Source organism: Rosa chinensis, chromosome 5 (genome assembly GCF_002994745.2).
Source record: "Rosa chinensis cultivar Old Blush chromosome 5, RchiOBHm-V2, whole genome shotgun sequence".
Taxonomy (NCBI): Eukaryota; Viridiplantae; Streptophyta; class Magnoliopsida; order Rosales; family Rosaceae; genus Rosa; species Rosa chinensis.
This window is the reverse complement of record NC_037092.1, coordinates 467,100-486,899: the sequence shown is the minus strand read 5'-3', so window position 1 is coordinate 486,899 and position 19,800 is coordinate 467,100. Positions and strand designations below refer to the sequence as shown.

Sequence of the window (19,800 nt, the reverse complement as noted above, 5' to 3'; positions counted from 1 at the left end):
TAATACTGGTAATGAAGTAGAGCTAGTGATCGATCGATCGATCGATCTTTCATAAAGCCTATAAAGCGGCCGGTTAAAGGAGCTAGCTAGCTAGGGATGAACACGATCAGGAGCTTCCAGTCCTGGAGCTTTATTTATTCCCTGCACGTTTTCAAAGGGAATGGAATTTGGGCACCTACAGATCAGGTATAAGTAAATGTTTTGGGAACTGAGATCTGATAATGATTGATGATTGATGATTGATAATCAAGGGGTTCATATAAAAAAGAGAGAGAGATCGATGGAGCCTAAGAAAAGGAGAATCTTGTTGCCTGGTGCTTAATTTCCTTTCCTGTGAAGTAAATAAAGAGAAGGACAAAGATGATGGGCAGCTTCTTGTTGTGAGTAGGGTCCTACTCTCCTTATCTTCAACACATCAGCATTTCATTTACATACATAAAGTATAGTCAAAAGCTAAGTTTGATTATGAGTAGCTTATTCTGGTACAAGACCAAAAAAAAGAAAGCCTTATTCTGGTACTATCCTGATTATATCTCCGCCCAGGTTTTTTGTTTTTATTTTTTATTTTTGATATGGAAAGTAAAGTTACCAGTAAAATTCTCTAGGACAACTCGATCCTAGTCGGTCGAACAGATAATCATAAATCATCATTATCATCTGAGTAATATGATATATATATATATATATATATATATATATATAAAATGGTTCACATAATACAAGCCGTTTCCTGTTTTGGGTGCTTCCAAGAAGCTCCTTGTGCTGCATACAACGGACACTACCTAAATATCTAGTATCTTCACAATAAATATATATTTTCAGAGAGATGGAGAGAGAATTATGTATGTATAAAAAGACTGAAAATAGTAAGCACAAGAATGCAACTTAATTTTTCATGTGATGTGGGTCCTTCTTTGTCAAAACAAAACCAACCACCACATTAAGGCATCTTGTTATAAAACGCAATTGACATTTGATCAAACGTCACATACATGGTGGATGCAAAAGTCATCTACTACGTCATACAAATACAAGCCAGCCCTAAGCGCCAGGGGGAGGGGACGACTAATTCAATTCAACCACACCGTCGCTAGCTAGATTTGCTGTTGCTTAATTATTTGGTACGTATAGAAAGAAAAAACACACCCTCCATTTGTACGTATACTAGGCGATTTCTTATTGGATGGTCATGTCAATGTATCTGTCGGCCGGGCCGCTTCACTCAAGACCTTCTCCCTGCCGCTGTCTGTTATGATGGAAGAAGAAGAAGACGAAGAAGAAAGCTATTATCTCCATCAGATCAACTACGATTTGTACTCATCTCAATTCTCAAGCGATAGTGAACAAATAATGGAGGACGAGGAGGAACGTTCCAAATAAAGCTACAAAACGCAGATCTTTGATCCTTTGCTACCCTTTCGTAAGCGAGTTAATTAAGTGGGTGGATTGTTCTTTTTACTTTCTGCCAAAACACAAAGTCCAAAAGCTTAGTAAACAACAAGCACAACAACGAACCCATAAATAAATAAAAAAGAACAAAGGGTCATGGTGGGATGAGATCAGCTTCCTTTGCTTTACTTCTTATACCAAGAAAATATGACGTACAATGACATGTTTCAAATTAGCAATCATCCATGTGCTTTTAAAAGGCTCAAGCAACTCAACAACTCAGCAAGAAACAAATCTAGAGCAAAGAGAATCTAATACAGTACTGTATTTGTTTTCCAGAAAGACGTTTGAGATTGAGATTGCCTCCTTTCCAGTACTTTCTCATTTCAGAAAAGGTTACCAGGCTTCTCTAAACAATGCGTCCCTACGGCCCTGTATATTTCCAAGAGTAATAAGCCATTTTACCAATCAACAATTTTGACCACAGTTATTCATCCTTCCTTCCTTGACACCAAGCCTGACTTCATATTGCTTTCTATATTTGCTTTTACTACTGGATAAGACTATTGTAATCTCAACTTGTTGTGGTTACAAGAACAATTCATTCATCTGCAAACACATGCGAAAACCTAGCGGCATTTGATTAAGTTTAGAAGGCTCAAAATGTATTATAATAATATGTTATCACATCTGTATGTCTTCTTATTCAGAAGTCAATGATGCATATCAAATTATCAATCATACACAACTAATAATACGTCATACATACAACAATACACACAATGTAATACCATTCACATTCCCAAATCTGTTATTCCCTTGTCAAATGCACCCCACTATCCTACCCATATCTCCATCCAGTGTAATTTGTGTGTCAATGGGCTTGTGTGCGCGCTTCAAGATATGCAAAAGAAGGGAAGCCCAATCTTTCGGTTATTTATTTTACTGGCCCTAGAAGCTACGAGCACTTGAAGGCCTTCTTGAGTTTATAAATAAATAAATAAAAGAAACATAAAAACAAAAACAACTCAAAAACCTTGTGCTACTTAACACCAATACCACCAGAGTACCATTTCCACATACATCAGACAATACTACTCCAATCATAAAGCCCCATAAGTTCATAGCTGGAAGTTGACATCTAATTAGAACCAACCTTTGCTCAAAAGGAAAATCTTTTAAAACTCCCATTTTCACATATGATGACTACTGTTCTTTGCTCACAGCCAAATTTATGGTCATAAACGTCAAAAATTCACGTAATAGTTGTTAAAATCGCAGCCTCTGAAGCAAACTGCCATAATCATGTAGAATGATCCACAAGCTGCATACAAAAGCAAATTCTTCATTCTTTAAACCAAGTCCCTCTTAAAGAAACAGGATTAATTCGGTCAGCATTCCTATACAGGGAACAATTAGCTTGTCACACTCCCTGCTTCACTGCTTTACCTATCTTTTCCTTACTCCATGCTCCATATTCTTCAGCACTCATTGTCATGTACTCCTTCATCCACCTTTTTTAGTCTCATCTAGGAAGAGTACATAGGCTCACAAATTTCATGAATTAACCTCTACAACTACTGATCATCACTTGCTATGTCAAGCCCTCATTGATCTACACTCAAAGCGATTTTTCCCAGATGGAAATTATGTCCTCAAGTGCCAATCACAAACAAGAACCAGAAGTTTTACTACAGTGCTCCTACATTTAAGGATTCAATTTAAAGTTGGCAGGAAAGAACAAAGCTATTATGAACCACACTTTCTTTCTTACTACAAGGCTCCTAAGTTTAAAGATTTAATTATCACTAAAGAACAAAGCTACAGTGAACTATAATTTCTTTCTTAATGCAAGGCTCACAATCATGATTAGACAACAAAAAATGTGCGCGATCAGTTACTGAAAAATGCATACATTCTGTTGACTAATATGAAAAAGTGGGAGGAAAGAAGTGCAAGGGGTTCAAACTTCAAATCCCTGAAAGATGCATTATGCATACAGCGCTTAAAGAAAATCACAAGCCAGAGTATTTGTAAAGCAAAAAATCACACAAAAGAGAGCCAGGAATCTGGAAACTAAACTTAACCACTAAACTAAAATTAAACTTAACCACTAAACTAAAATTTCTCTAAGTTCTAAGTCAATAAAAGTGCTGCTAAGATGAGCGATGATGAAAACTGAAAAGAGAACATTAGAACTAACAGGAAGAAGCTCGAGAAAGCAGTAAGATAAGAACTGAATTTTGCTTAAAACACAAAATGTCAGATAAATTGCATAACACCATCTTATTTGGAGTTCTTCAATGACATTTCAGCAGCTCAAAACACAGCATTGTATGAATAGACGAACTCAAATTTCAGCCAAAAAGGAACAATCCGATTATTACAAACCCTAAATAGAAAATGTGCATAAAACATTTTCATTTCTTGTAATGGGCTACCTCACGGTCGTTGGGGAAAAAGCCCATGATGCGACCCGCCGAGTTCTGGTAAGCGTACATGAACCCGCCCATCACTCCAATCAGACCTCCGGTCACCATAGACGGCCCTCTAATTCCCGGCTTAATTCCTAAAATTGCAGCAAATTACAGAAATTATAATCAATTTGAGATCAGGAGAAAGAAGAAGAAGATGTGGTTTGAGAGAGAGAGAGAGAGAGAGAGAGAGAGGTACCCGAGAGGTAGCCGACGGTGACGGAGACGCCGGTGATGGTGGCGAATCGGAAATAGTCGAGGGTGCTGAAATTGCCGACGACTCTGGTGAAGGGAGGGTTCCGATCTAAGACAGGGTACTCGGGCTTCGTCGACGCTGTGATGTCTGTGTTCATCTTCTTCTCTTAGACGACTCCGTCACTCACTCACTCTCTTAGCTCAGGTCTCTGCGATGGCTGGCTCGAACTAGCTCACCGGACTTCTATGACTATGGTATTGGGCTTTCTTTGATTTTTGGGCTTTTTTAAACAATGGGCTAGATTTTGTATAGGAGAGTAATTGTCTTCGATGTTAACTAAACTAGTTTAGAGACGAAAATGTCGAGCACTTGTCTTGGACCATGTTAGAAAAGTTACATGGGGAATCAAATTCATGATAAAATTTAGAGTACATATCCCAAAATATTTTACCAAAATTGAATACCAAATTATGTGGCATTAGGCATTAGCCACATCAACACTTTTTTTTACAAACAGTAGTAAAATGGATTTTCTGATTAGCTTAAGAAATTTGAGATTGAATTCTCTTAAAATTTTCTTATCAAATTTTGAAACCCTAATTACTAATCCCATTAACTCTTCTCAACATGCTTCCCACATAAGATGCAGGTACCAAACAAAACTAACATTGCCACCATAAGATTATCTACAAACAAGAAGCTTTATGAAAAACTAAGGTGGATCTTCGTTGTCAATACCAATTCAATTAAGCATGTTTGAACTCCAAGTCTCCAATCTAGCCAACACATGCAGTTGATAAAATTTTTATTTTTTGGAACAATGATTTGCTATGCATCTTTATGGGTTATGGTTATATTTGTTGAATCATAATGAAATCTTGTTTCCATGGTTGATTGATCTTCTACGGCAATCATCATATATGCTATAAGATCAATATAAACCCAAATTGTACAATTTAGACTTCAAAATTTATAGTTTTGAATTTGATAAAGATATGAAAAATCATCTGGTTTTGAGCTTTTCAAATTTTTTGCTTTGAGAAGAGACCCAGAAAATGAGAAATTAGAGAAAATTGAATGTGGAAATTCAATGAATTTAAAAGTTAATGTAGAAATTCAATTAATACAATTTGGAAATGATGTGGCATTTGTAATCCATGTTGGAAATGATGTGGCTAATGCCACATCATTTGTGATAGAAATTTATGGCACGTTTGCTTATCTAGAATGAAAATGAAAATGAAAATGAAGAGAATGATTTCGATATATGAGATTTCTTGCATTTACTAACATATATAAGGATAAATTTTTCAGTGATACGGTCAAACTACGTTAGCATTAACACGTGATTTGACGCTTTAATTAGACTATGACATGTGTACAATTATTATACGTCAAATTGTCTGCAATTCATGACTTTTTTCCATTCCAAACAAGTAAACTTATCATTAGTCCTAACTCATTTTGAAACACAGTAACCTCACTTAGGCTAAAGACTTAGAATCGTGATGTTCCTATACTCTCATTTGTTTCTCTAACTCAACAATGTCAATTTCACAATTCCTACTTAACTTTGAGCTGAAAATCCCCACAGTCTTATTCAAGAGATAAAACTTCATTCAAAATAAAATAAAATCAAGAGATAAAACTTCCACACCAAAAATAAAATGAAAAAGAGACGAATATTAGTTGATTAAAGTAGAAAATAAAATGCGGCGTCCACAATTCACACCAGAAGTAAGACCGCGTTAACGCGAGTTGCTTGTCGCCACCATTTACACTATACTGATTATAGAAAATACAAAAATTTCCAACAAGTTTGAAGAGTAAAGCCGCGTCCGCAGGGGAAGGCTGAGTCTGTGCTCTCGGTCCCATCGTAGATACTATGCTCACCTCCCAGCAACCAATAAATCACCAAAATATTGCAAGACACGAAAGAATGAAACCATTGCGGATTCAACACGTGTATGCATTACAAGTTAGATATTTCCAAAAATCGGTTTCTGTTGTAAAACAGAAAGTTCAAAGACTGAACCCTAAAGTCAGCCCAGAAAGTGCACTACGTCTCATTACTCATTAGATTCGGACACAAAATAAGAGCGTGAAGCAGCTTAACAAGTAGAACAAGAAAGCTATTCTTTATCGTCCCCAAAATTCATTTTGTGTAAATTGAACTAGAATTTCCCTTCACGCGCTTTAACGCTTACACAGATTTCAACCCCTTTAAAAACCAGAATAATAATCTCTATCTAACCTGCATTTCTTTTGCATGCATTTTGAGTTTCACTCTCCAAACATTCTGCTAAGCTAGCTAGCTAGCTAGCTCCTTTTCCTCCTCAGTTCTGCGGCAGGCGTTTCTTTTTTCGTCTTTTCATTTCGCAAAAGAGTTCGAAGATGATCAGGTCAAATCACCTGCCAGTTTAAGACCTATCTCAGAATCAAGTATCAGTAAAAGGTAATATTCCAGTCTGATACTGACATATACGAATGTTCATAAATTCTTTATATCAAATTATCTTCCCTAGTTCATGGAATAATCCGGCCATTTAATTACAGGATTTTCTTGATTAGACCATCTATATATACGTGCTTCGGGTCAAGGTTGGATTTGCACCAAAGTTACAACAGCATCTATGACAGACATCGCAAGCCCTGTGCACCAGTTCGACCTCGAGTCTCAGCATACAGTGTTGCTGAAAACCAGTAGTACTAACCCACCAATAGACCACTGGCGCTGGATTTATGTGATTCTCCAAGTGCGCAAACTCGTGAAAATCCTCATCCCATCCAGAGCCAACAAACCTAAAAACGGGTCTCAACCACCTCACCACCTCTCATTAGCTACAATCCCTTATGCTATTATCAGCACTAGCACTACTACTGGTGATGCAAGAGATGCGGTGAGTTTTCTGTTTTATGTCTGTTATAAGTAATTCGTTATTTCAGATGTACGTACAGTTCATAAGTATATATTCCTGCTCAGAGTCATCTGTCCTGATGCAAGTTTTTGAGGGAATAACAGGTTAATGATGTAATACTACTAATGGGTTTAGTGTGATCTCTGTAGTTTCCTTTTTCTGAGCAGTATTTTGACTATTTCTATCTATAGCAAAACACCATTCATTCATGTGTTCTTTTTCTGCTTTTCCTAAAATCTACATGCCACAACTAATTGTTTATAGCTAGCTATCAAGTATCACGAAAAGAGTATTAGAATCTTGAACTGGCTTTATATATATCTGCTTTGAATCTTATTGCCTTTTACCATGCCGAGTTAATACAAAGAATTTTAATTGTTACAAGTTCTAAATTGCAATTATGACTTCTGCAGGACTTGCAACTGACATCAGGGACTACAGAAATCTTACCTGCCTCGCCTCAATTTTCTGGAAATGTCCATCTGATCGGGGAGGATGATGGTAGTACTGCGGCTACTGATGCAAAACTCCAGCATACAAATATTGAGAAGATGGTCACGGAGAAAGACTCTGAGTCCTTAGAGAAGTTTGGAGGCGTCCAAGGAATTGCAGAGGCACTTAATAGCGATGTACAGAATGGAATCCCAGGCAATGAAGAAGATGTGAGGTCTCGCCGCCCAGTTAGTGCCCTCTTAACCACACAGGCTCCTGTTCAAGGCTTCTTCAAACTGCTCCTACAGTCCAGCAACAACTACATCATTTTCCTTCTCTTGGTGGCTGCAGTGCTGTCGATTGGCTTTGGTATGAAGGAGGAAGGCCCAAGCACCGGTTGGTATGAAGGGGCCATCATAGCGTTTGTCATCATCATACTCGTTGTTGCGCCTTCCATACGCGACTTTTGGCTTCAAAATCCACAGAGCCATGCAATGAGACAGACTGCAGGGGCCATTAAAATGGAGGTTGAGGTCATCAGAGGGGGATCCCCATGTGAAATACCCATATGTGATGTTGTTTCAGGTGACATAGTGTGCTTGAAACGGGGATCTACAGTTCCCGGTGATGGTTTGTTTGTTTCTGGTAAGTTCTTTGTATTGGATGATGGTACAGTGGCAACCATTTATGAACAGAAACCATTCTTGTTCTGTGGTTCAAAGGTGGTTGGTGGAAGTGGTCGCATGCTTGTAACGTCTGTGGGCATGAACACAGCATGGGGTGAGCTGATGAACAAAGTAGCCAATACTCCTGACCGGGCTCATTTACCAGCTCAACTTGATAAGGTCAGCACCGGCACGCAGATTATAGGGATCTCAATCTCTATTCTCATCCTGGTAGTGTTGTTCTCCCGTTTCATGGTTGAAAGGGAAGACAATCACTCTGGCCTCCCAGACCTTAGGGGGAAACCAACTGCAAGCAAGGAGATAATGAATTTAATTGAGAAAATTGTGATGAAACCAAGTGGTCGGATCAGTATCCTAACGACATCTCTGGCTATATTCCTCGTAGGAGTAGTGGAAGGAATACCTCTTTTTGTTACACTAGCCATAAGGTATTGGAATAATAAGACTTTATCTGGAAAGGCCACTGCTCAGGGGACTTTGGCGTGTGTCACCATGGGCTCTATCACAACTATTTGCACTGACAAAACTGGCGTGCTGACCTTGAACACACAGGAAGTGGACAAGTGCTACATCGGGGATGAAGTCATAGAAACCGACTATGTCACTGGAATAGACACACATGTTCATGAAGCTTTGTGCAATGGAATCAGCACACCCCTTCTGATGCCATCAAAGCCTCATTGTAGGTCGAGAGAGGATCCGCTTCTTTCCTGGGCTGAGTTCAATTTGGGAATGCAATATGAGATTTTGAGGCAAAATCGCACCATCCTGGAAACCAAAGGATTGAGCACTAACGAGGAAGGCAGTGGAGTACTGATGAGAAGAAGCAGTACTGACAATGAAGGAGATATGCGCTTGCATTGGAAAGGACCTGCAACAACAATATTAGCCATGTGTTCGCACTACAATGACAACAAAGGGGAAACAAAGGTCATGGATGAACAAAGTATATTGGTTTTTAACCAAATTATAGAGGGCATGCAGTCCAATTCTCTCAAGACCATTGCATTTGCTTACAGACAGACTAAATTTCCAATGCTAGAAGAAAACAGCTTAATCTTAATAGCATTGCTAGGTGTGAGGTATTCATGCTGCAGAGATATAGCGGAAGCTTGTCAAGAAGCAGGAGTCAACATCATACTGGTCTCAGAAGATAATGTTTCGGACCTGGAAGACATTGCTAGTGAGTGTGGAATACTTCTGAACCCAAACAGATTGGTAGTTGAAGGTAAAAGTTTTCGAAATAGTGCCCAAGAAAACAGGATGGACATGGCAGATAAAATATGTGTGATGGGAAGCTCCATTCCTTCTGACAGGCTCCTTTTGGTGCAATGTCTGAAAGAAAAAGGCCATGTCGTAGCAATGGTTGGAGTCGGAACAAATGACTCTCCAACTCTGAAAGAAGCTGATGTGGGCATTGCAATGGGGACTTGGAGTAATGGAGTGGCAAGAGAGAGTTCTGACATCATCATCTGGGACGGAAATGTTAGTTTCTTGGTCACCATTGGTGGGTGTGGAAGAAGCATATACTGTAACATTCAGAAGTACATTCAACTTGCGCTCACCGTGATTATTGTAAGATCAAATATGGACATAACACATATCATCATAAAGTAATTGATGATTAGCTTAATATCAATCCTAGTTTAACATGGATACAAACAGTAAATCAATACTAGTGACTTAATGAATAGTGTATCAATTCATTAAGGATAGTAATCTATTGCTTAGTCTACAAGGAAGGCTACAAGTTGTGATACATTAAGAATCTAACTAGGAAACCTAAACCGATATGGATAGCTTTAATGGGAAGCTTCTTGAGGTTTAAGTCACCTATATATACAGATGAATTGGTCCCTGATTACCACCGACGTTTTGCATATTGTTCTGTCCATTGAGAAGCAAGTTGGTAAGTAACAGAAGGCTATATTCAGTGTTCGTGTTTGCAGTTGCATAAGATGGAATCCATGCCAGTAATTGCTGAAGGTAAGCCTTAATCCCTTTTATGATTGTGTGCATATGTTGTGAGCATGTATATGGTTATTTTACAATTGGTATCAGAGCATAGGCTCACAAGTATCAAAATCGTTTTAGGGTTTTGCAAAACAAACACAAAAAAAAAAAAAAAAAAAAAAAAAAAAAGGGTTTTTGCTTTACGGACCAAGTCACTGATCAGGTAACTGACCATGTAACTGGTCATGTAACTGATCAAGGTAAGTTACTTAAGTCAATTGCTGCATCTGGTTAAATATCAAGTTCACGCTTCCGCTGTGATTTTTAGCAGCAAATTGGGGAAAAAGCAAAAACAGGTTTTTCTGTGAAATTGATTTCGATTCATAGCATGATAATTGAATTTTGATTGTGCTCAAGAACACTAGTTGCATTCCCGGCGTGCGTTAGGTTAGAGTAGATGGTGACCGGATGAAATTTACAATTTCTTGATTGTTCTGTGGTTTCTTGGAATCGAAACAATTTTGATTGTGCTTGAATATGCATGATGAATTAATTGATGATATGGTATTGTATCTGTGATTGTGTAAAAATTGCATGAAGAACAAAAATCTCCCAGATTTTGTTTACACATTATTAAAATTGACAGATACGAGAGCTTAATTTTCTTACAAGGATGAATCTGGGTAGAATATAAAGTTAAAAGCTCATGGGTTTTGTGGTTTTCTGTTGGCATAAGTGATTATGATGCACAAAGCATTCTTCATTGATGTTGGCAGAAAACGATGATCAGGTAACTGACCAACTAGTCAGGTCACTGACCATGTAACTGGTCGGGTCACTGACCAAGTAACTGGTCAGGTCACTGACCATGTAACTGGTCAGGTCACTGACCATGTAACTGGCCAGGTCACTGACCATGTAACTGGCCAGGTCACTGACCATGTAACTGGCCAGGTCACTGACCAAGTAACTGGTCAGGTAACTAATCAAGTAACTGATCGAATAACAAAACTGAAATTGTGTTTTGTGTTTTAAAACTATGCCTCAGTTTTATCTTCCAAAGAAGTGGTCAAGTATGGTTTTAGAATACAAAACAGCAATATGCGTGCTTGATGAAAATAAATACGGATACTTAGAAATTTTTCTTCTGTCTAAAGATGTGGATAAATTTCTTTGGATAACTTGTTTTCATTGAACATGGTATATTGATAAAGAACTCCAGGATGTTATGCTTCTGCTCAAAAGTGTTGCTTAACATTATTTTTGGTTATGGACTGATATGAATGCAAGTATGGATTGTTTAGGTTTTCTGTATGTTCTTGTTTTGGTTGCTTAAAGCTAAATAAAACACAGAAAACTTAAAGTTATTTTCTTTACAAATTGAGAACTCACACGAATTTTTGTTTTGCTCCTTAGGTAACTCTTACATGAACTTGAACAGTGTCTTGATGCTAACTGGAACCAACTATAGAGCTTGGCTAGATTCTGTAGAAAACTATATGGGAATGCATGAGAATATAGACTATTGCTTTACTGAGGATAAGCCTATAGAGTTGAATGAAAAGAGCACCAAGAAAGAAACTGACCTTTACAAGAAGTGGCATAGATCCAATAGAATGGCTAAGAATCTCATTCGTACCTCTATGTCCAAGACTGTCAGGGGAAGTATAGAAGAACCTGAGCTAGCATCAGATTTTCTGGAACTCATAGGTGCTAAGTTTAAAGAAAGTGAAAAGGCAGAAGCAGCTAGACTAACCAAGGAGTTTCATGATTTGAAGTACATGGGTTCAGGGGGAGTTAGAGAACATATTATGAAGATGATCAATATAAATGGCAGACTCAGGGAGCTCTTGATGGGCGTTAGGGATGAGCAGGTAGTGCATTATGCACTTCATTCCTTGCCTAACAGTTTTAGTCATCTTAGGACCAGTTACAACTCTCAAAAGGGAAACTGGACTTTAGATGAACTTATATCCATCTGTGTTGATGAGGAAGCTAGGATCAAGGAAGAAAAAGAACCTGCTACAGCCATAAATCTCATAGAGAAGCCTAAGAAGAAAAAGCCCCAGAATAAGCTCAAGCCTACCAAAGCCATAACTAAGAGTTCAACAGCTGCAGTGGCCAAGGAAAACAGGCCATTTAGGTTCAAGTGCTACTTTTGCAAAAGAGTAGGACACATGAAAAAGGACTGCACTGGCTATAAAAATTGGTTAGCCAAAAAGGGTAAGATTTTTTCTAATACAGTTTTTTCTTTAGAAATTAATCTTATAAATATTGAACCACAGTCTTGGTGGATAGATTCAGGCTCACCTATTCATATTACTAATTCTTTGCAGGGATTCATAAGGAGCAGAATCCCAAAAAGTGATGAAGTGAACCTGTGTGTAGGCAATGGCATGAGAGTGGCAGTCAAGGCTATTGGAACCTTAAAGCTCGATCTAGGATTAGGAAAATTGTTAGTTTTGGATAATGTTTTTTATGTACCTTCCATGAGAAGGAATTTGGTTTCAGTTTCTCTTTTAGTAAAATCTGGTTGTAGACTTGTTATTGATAGTAATGGAATTCTTATTTCTAAAAATTCTGTTCAAATTGGTTCTGGTGTTATCTCGAATGATTATTTACAGTTAAGTTGTTCAATGGCTCAACAAGAAATTTTACTTGTTGAAGATAACACAAACAGTACTAGCACTTTAACAGGTGTTAAAAGAACCAAACTAAATGAAAAGTCTGCATTTTTATGGCATAGAAGACTCGGCCATGTTTCAAAAGAGAGACTGAAAATTTTGGTGAAAAACAACATCCTAAATGAACTTGATTTTTCTGATCTAACAGACTGTGTTGAATGCTTTAAGGGAAAAATAACTAATACTAGAAAGAAGACTGCATATAGAAGCCAAAATTTATTAGAACTCATACACACTGATATATGTGGACCATTTAGGCATCAAACTATCTGTGGGAATGTGTATTTTATCATATTCATTGATGACTTTTCTAGATACAGTTATATTTATCTACTTTCAGAAAAGGCACAAGCATTGAAAGCCTTTCAAATCTTTAAGTCTGAGGTAGAAAATCAACTAGAAAAGAAAATCAAAACAGTAAGGTCAGATAGAGGGGGAGAGTTCTATGGAAAGTACACTGAATCCGGCCAACAAAAGGGTCCATTTGCCTTGTTTTTGCAAGACAATGGAATTAAAGCTCAATACACAACACCCTATAATCCACAACAGAATGGTGTTGCAGAGAGAAAGAATAGGACTCTTTTGAACATGGTTAGATGCATGATGTGTACAACTGGTTTGCCTAAATTTCTGTGGGGTGAGGCTTTAAAAACTGCAAATTATATTTGCAACAGAACACCTAGCAAAGCCATAGAAAATACTGCTTTTGAGCTTTGGTGTGGCAGGAAACCTAGTCTTCATCACTGTCATGTTTGGGGATGTCATGCAGAAGCTAGGATTTATAATCCAAGCTTGAATAAACTTGACCCCAAAACTGTTAGTTGCTATTTTGTAGGTTATCCAGATAAATCTAAAGGCTATAAGTTATATTCTGCTCATCATTCACCTAGAATTTTTGAAACACATCAAGTAAAGTTTCTAAGTGAAAAAGTTCACAATACAAACCTTGAGGATTTAACCTCAGTTTTTGAGGAAATTGTGTCAGATGAGAATTTAAGTGTAGCATTGCCTTTAGAACAAGATGTAACTGATCATGTCACTGGTCACGTAACTGACTATGTCACTGACCAAGTAACTGTCCCTGGTCGAGTAACTGGTCAAGTGACTGACCAAGTAACTGTCCCTGGTCGAGTAACTGACCAAGTCACTGACCATGTAACTGTACCTGATCAAGTCACTGCCCATGTCACTGCCCATGTCACTGACCATGTAACTACCCAAGTAACTGTACCTGGTCAAGTCACTGCCCATGTCACTGACCAAGTAACTGACCACGTAACTGGTCAAGTAACTGAACCTCAAAATCCTCCAGTAGCTCAACCTAGAAGATCACAGAGAGCAAGAAAACCAACTTATGGGGGGAAGAGAGTGACTACATTGTTTATCTACAAGAAGCAGAAATTGAAATGGACTGTGCAGAGGACAATGATCCAACTACATTTAATCAGGCCATTGAAAGTAGTGAATCTCATCAATGGCAGCTAGCAATGGAAGCAGAAATTAATTCCATGAGTCAAAATGCAGTTTGGGAATTAGTTGAACCTGACCCCAACCAGAAGCCTATAGGTTGTAAATGGGTTTTCAAAACCAAAAGAGATGCAAATGGCAATGTAGAGAGACATAAAGCAAGATTAGTTGCCAAGGGTTTTACACAGAAGGAGGGCATTGACTTTACTGAGACTTTTTCTCCAGTTTCTACAAAAGACTCGTTTAGGATAATCATGGCTTTAGTGGCTCATTTTGATATGGAGCTGCACCAGATGGATGTTAAAACAGCTTTCTTGAATGGCGAACTAGATGAAGTGATTTATATGAGGCAGCCAGAAGGGTTTGTACAAGCTGGAAGTGAAAACTTAGTGTGTAAGTTAAGAAAATCAATTTATGGCCTAAAACAAGCTTCTAGACAGTGGTACAAGAAATTTGATTCTGTGATTTCTACTTTTGGATTTACAGAAAATCTTGTTGATGAGTGTGTTTATTTGAAGACTGTTGGGAACAATTTTATTTTTCTGGTACTCTATGTGGATGATATACTTTTGGCTAGCAGTAACATTAAATTGCTTAAAGATACTAAGAGTTTTCTGTCAATGAATTTTGACATGAAAGACTTAGGAGAAGCATCCTATGTACTAGGTATTGAGATTAAAAGAGATAGGGCACAGAGACTACTTGGTTTGTCTCAACACAATTATATTACCAAAGTTTTAAAGAGGTTTGGTATGGAGAAGTGTGCAGCTGGAGAAGTTCCCATGTCCAAAGGAGATAAGTTAACCAAGAAGCAAAGTCCCAATAGTAATGTTGAAAAGGAAAATATGGAGTCAAAGCCTTATGCCAGACTTGTAGGAAGTCTCATGTATGCGCAAGTCTGCACTAGGCCAGACTTGTCTTTTGCAGTAGGGATTTTGTCAAGATTCCAATCTAATCCAGGCCATGAACATTGGGTAGCTGGGAAGAAAGTGTTGAGATACCTGCAGAGAACTAAAAGCCATATGCTAGTTTATAGGCAAGTGGAGGATCTGAAACTCATAGGATTCTCAGACTCGGATTTTGCAGGGAATTATCCAGACTCCAAGAAGTCGACTTGTGGATATGTGTTCATGCTTGCAGGAGGTGCTATTGCTTGGAAAACCATGAAACAAACACTTGTTTCAACTTCTACTATGCAAGCTGAATTTATTGCAGTATATGAAACTGTGTGTGAAGGACTTTGGATTAGGAATTTTCTCATGCAGACCAAAGTATTGAGTCACATTGTGGCTGGAACACTTGCGATTTATTGTGACAATGAGGCTGCAGTTTTCTTTAGCAAGAACAGTAAAAGGTCAAATAATTCCAAGCATATTGATCTAAAGTATTACAGTGTTAGAGAAAGAGTAAAGCATGGTGAAATAGCTGTTTTGAGTATTGACACAAATTCACAGCTAGCAGATCCTTTCACCAAGGCATTGTCAGTAGCAGCATTCTAGAAACATACAGCAAGCATTGGAATTTTAGCTAATATAGATGCTTAGGTTCAGTAGAGAGTTAGTCCAGTTGGAGCATTTAAAATTCTAAGGTTTTTTGAGTTCTTGTGTTTTAGTTGTGATCTTTTATTTTGTTTATCACAACTTGTTTGTAATGACAGATTTTATTATTAATAAATTTTGAGGTATTTTCAGATTTTGGTTATTACTGCAGTTTTTGTTGAATGTTCTGAAAATTATCGATTTTGTGTTTAAAGTTATACTTGCTATCAGATGGCTTAAATCATGTGAAGCATGATGTTAAGGTTCAAGCAATATCTTTAAGCCATCAGTGTTCAGTAAATTTGCTTGAGTTTTTGGTTTTAGAAACATAAAGTAGGACCTAATATATGTTTACTTGTTGATACACATTAACATATATTGTATCACTTCTGGTTTGACATATGTGGATTGCAGGAGCTTGTGTTTGTGGTTTTGAAACTCTGCATTTTTGTTAAAATGTATACTGTTTCTTGCTCTGCATAAGTAACTGTGATCTGACCATGTTGGAATGGATTTTCGATTTAAGTTTGTTATCTGGCGCGCACTTCAGTAAGTTAAGTAGGTTTTGATGTTCTCTGGTGCAAATCATCGAGCATGATATGTGTGAGTCCAAAGGGGAGATTGTAAGATCAAATATGGACATAACACATATCATCATAAAGTAATTGATGATTAGCTTAATATCAATCCTAGTTTAACATGGATACAAACAGTAAATCAATACTAGTGACTTAATGAATAGTGTATCAATTCATTAAGGATAGTAATCTATTGCTTAGTCTACAAGGAAGGCTACAAGTTGTGATACATTAAGAATCTAACTAGGAAACCTAAACCGATATGGATAGCTTTAATGGGAAGCTTCTTGAGGTTTAAGTCACCTATATATACAGATGAATTGGTCCCTGATTACCACCGACGTTTTGCATATTGTTCTGTCCATTGAGAAGCAAGTTGGTAAGTAACAGAAGGCTATATTCAGTGTTCGTGTTTGCAGTTGCATAAGATGGAATCCATGCCAGTAATTGCTGAAGGTAAGCCTTAATCCCTTTTATGATTGTGTGCATATGTTGTGAGCATGTATATGGTTATTTTACAATTATATCAGGGCTGTTGATAACATCAGTTACCACAATGTGTTCAGGACAAAGTGCAATTGCAGCCATACAATTGGTCTGGGCAAACATGATTGTGACTCTTCTAGGTGGGCTTGCTCTATTGATGGAGCCTCCAACAGAGGAACTAATGAAAAAGGCACCGGTCAAGCGAAATGAATCTCTCATTAGCAAGGCAATGTGGAGAAACATAGTCAGTCAAGCTTTATATCAGACTACCATCTTGGTCGCCTTTCAATTCAAAGGACCAACTATCCCAGGCATCAGCAAGAAGGTCAGTGAGTCCATTGTTTTCAACAGTTTTGTTCTCTGTCAGGTATTCAACCAAGTGAATTCAAGGGAACTCGAGAAGAAAAACGTATTTAGGGGCATATTTCACAATCTGTGGTTTTGGGTGGCTGTGGGTGCCATTCTTACCCTGCAGGTGAGTTTTGTTGAGATTGCACACATTCTGGTTGGCAATGCAAGGTTGAATTGGGCAGAGTGGGGTATATGTCTTCTAATTGGGATGGTTTCATGGGCAATTGATTTGATTGTTAAGTCTGCAACCAGTTTCATACTAATTAGCTCAGGATCCATTAGTATGCCTATGACACCCTCTAATGTTTCAGAATCCGCCCTTAATCTAGAGCTCCCACTCATTAGTTCCACATGAATCCCATCGTAGGCTGTATTAACTTTGCTGATAATGTAAGAACAGCTTGTATATTAATAATCATATTTTCTAAGAAAAAGTATATTTTCGAGTGCTAGCTACACTATACAAGTAGATTACTGCATTTTATTTGCTTCCCAAGTAATTTTTACGAAAATTCAATATGGACAAGAACATATGTATGAATTAGAAAGCAACTCATGGAGTTCAACAAATATATATTGACTAACAAAAAAGAAATTCAGCAATACACACGATCCGTAAACAAAGTAAAAATGCAATTTACGGACCTGTGAGAGTGAAGTCAAGGTCTCTGGGTAGCCGCTGGCACGACTATGGGTGTGGAGATGGAATCGAATGCAGAGATAGGGAGTTAACAAGATGGTTGACCTCTCAAGTCCACGGATCAAAGATGGAGTACATATTTCAAATCAAACCCTGCGTACGACGTCGTTCAACCTCAATCCATTCCAATCTGCCTTTGTATACCCGGCCTTAATTTTCTCCTTGGCTTAAAATAATTTTATTTCCAAAAAGAACAGCTTCTAAGATAATATTCCACATCTAATATATGAGCTTTATGTGGCATAGCACTGAGAAAGTAACTATAGATTGCTCTACGTATGTGTGCCTTCAAATCAAACCCTGCGTACGCGTGCCTTTTTTTTTTTTTTTTGCTTTTATGTACGTTAATCTTGTTGTATCCCCACACATTATTGCTCGCAGATAAATCTCATTAACCAATCTACCTCCACAATGTCAAGTTGTCAACCAACAGATCACGCACGGCTCATTGACTTCTATATTAATTAATTACCATGCAATGATTGACTCTGTGTAACAAGAAAATTAATGTTATAGTGCAGCTCGAATCATCATATTGGTTTGATTGAACATCTGTTGAGATTGTCTACTATAATGTTTTGCATATGACTTTTACTTGATGTGTACGTGCTATCTCGATTGGTCGAATTAAATTAGTTGTCTGAAAGAGTTCTTCAAAATTTTCTCTATATTAGTTTCTAGGATTTTTTTTACTTCAAAAGTGTCTGAACTCTTTGAGGACTTTTAAAATGATACATGTATGTACTTTTAAAGTTTTCTTCTCAACAAAATACCTACGTCAGAATTGGAGAAGATAATGTTCCAAGGCCCGCGTACGTAGAGCAATTTGGCCGGAAAAACAAAATGGAAAAGAGGCAAGAGAACAGAGTGAAGTGGCAACCGCGTCCGAAAAGTAAAACTCAGAAATGAGTCGTGTACGTGGCACGGCCGCTGCCATTATCTCCACATACATATAGTCCAACCTCAAATATATTTTATCACCATTCGTTATTCGTTAATCTTACATACTACATGTATTTGGAGTGTACTACAAGTAAAAAAAAAAAAAAATTTCATCCTTAATTCCTAGCCTTTACATACAAAAACAAAATCTCGAACGAACGTGATTTGCCAAAAATAAAAATCATTGACCAGTCAAACGGAACAACCACCACCGCGTGAAAGAAAAACCAGACAAAAATTGGCATACAACGTTAAAGAGAGAGATCGAAGTAGTTAGACATATCTTCCTGGATGCTTCCTCGAACTATAGGTTTTATCATAATCTAAGGGTTGGCTTTCCTTCTTTAGTACGCTAAGACACCAATGGCAGCGACTTCTTACTATCAGGTTGTTTACGACACTAGCTAGTCATCAAGGTGCTACTTATTTTGGGCAGTCTATCTTGCTACATCGATCCTAAGCCTCTTAATTTCATAGACGGGAAGGCGGCCGGAGCTTTCCTTTACACAAAAGGTGCCATTGGAACACACTTTTTTGAAGACCTGTTAATTAACTTGTGTTGTTAATAGGTGTTGGTGGAATATTATAGAAGTGATAAGCTATATTTTTGGAAAGGTTTGCCCTCCCCTAATAAATTGATGGCACGTATTAGTGTAAAATTATTAATTTCCTTCTTTGGTATGTATCTTGTTGCCTGTTAACTATTTTTCTTAATGAAAATCTGGTTCTTAATTATTTTATTAGAAACAAAAGTCCAGCTTACACTTTTTTTTTTAGCTGAATAGAGAGTTAAGAAAGACAATGAATCTGTTTAACGCCTCAAAATTTATTTAAGTCCAGCTTACACTGTTTTCATTATTACTTGAAGTAAAAACAAAACATAATTATGAGATGCGTATGAATAACAAGTTCGATTTGGAATAGATAAATATCTTCTTCTTTTTTTTATATATTCTATACCATCCCCCCCCGGGCGGATATTCTTTGAAAAGTCGTCAAAGAATGA

The 19,800-nt window shown here is 37.5% G+C and overlaps 2 protein-coding genes across 2 annotated transcripts; one reads left to right on the top strand and one right to left on the bottom strand.

Annotated features, from left to right (window-relative positions):
* Positions 1–3,614: 3,614 nt before the first annotated feature.
* Positions 3,615–4,288, bottom strand: LOC112166494 (NADH-ubiquinone oxidoreductase 20.9 kDa subunit). Its single transcript, XM_024303358.2, has 2 exons — positions 4,063–4,288; positions 3,615–3,958 (listed from the first exon to the last, which is right to left on the bottom strand). Exons 1-2 carry the CDS (start codon positions 4,214–4,216, stop codon positions 3,810–3,812), a joined length of 303 nt encoding a protein of 100 aa, XP_024159126.1. The 5' UTR covers positions 4,217–4,288; the 3' UTR covers positions 3,615–3,809.
* Positions 4,289–6,336: 2,048 nt separating this feature from the next.
* LOC112166145 (putative calcium-transporting ATPase 13, plasma membrane-type) lies at positions 6,337–17,770 on the top strand. Its single transcript, XM_024302917.2, has 4 exons — positions 6,337–6,514; positions 6,616–6,959; positions 7,391–9,664; positions 16,836–17,770. The coding sequence occupies exons 2-4, from the start codon at positions 6,693–6,695 to the stop codon at positions 17,505–17,507; spliced, it is 3,213 nt and encodes a 1,070-aa protein (XP_024158685.1). The 5' UTR covers positions 6,337–6,514; positions 6,616–6,692; the 3' UTR covers positions 17,508–17,770.
* Positions 17,771–19,800: the final 2,030 nt, after the last annotated feature.

Bases quoted from the DNA above. Each gene is read 5' to 3' on its own strand.
- LOC112166494 (XM_024303358.2), bottom strand. From the start codon at position 4,216: ATGAACACAGACATCACAGCGTCGACGAAGCCCGAGTACCCTGTCTTA. The intron at 3,959-4,062 runs GTACCTCTCTCT...CTGCAATTTTAG, and splicing joins CACCGTCGGCTACCTCTCGG to GAATTAAGCCGGGAATTAGA.
- LOC112166145 (XM_024302917.2), top strand. From the start codon at position 6,693: ATGACAGACATCGCAAGCCCTGTGCACCAGTTCGACCTCGAGTCTCAG. The intron at 6,960-7,390 runs GTGAGTTTTCTG...TGACTTCTGCAG, and splicing joins CTGGTGATGCAAGAGATGCG to GACTTGCAACTGACATCAGG. The intron at 9,665-16,835 runs ATTATTGTAAGA...GGTTATTTTACA, and splicing joins TTCAACTTGCGCTCACCGTG to ATTATATCAGGGCTGTTGAT.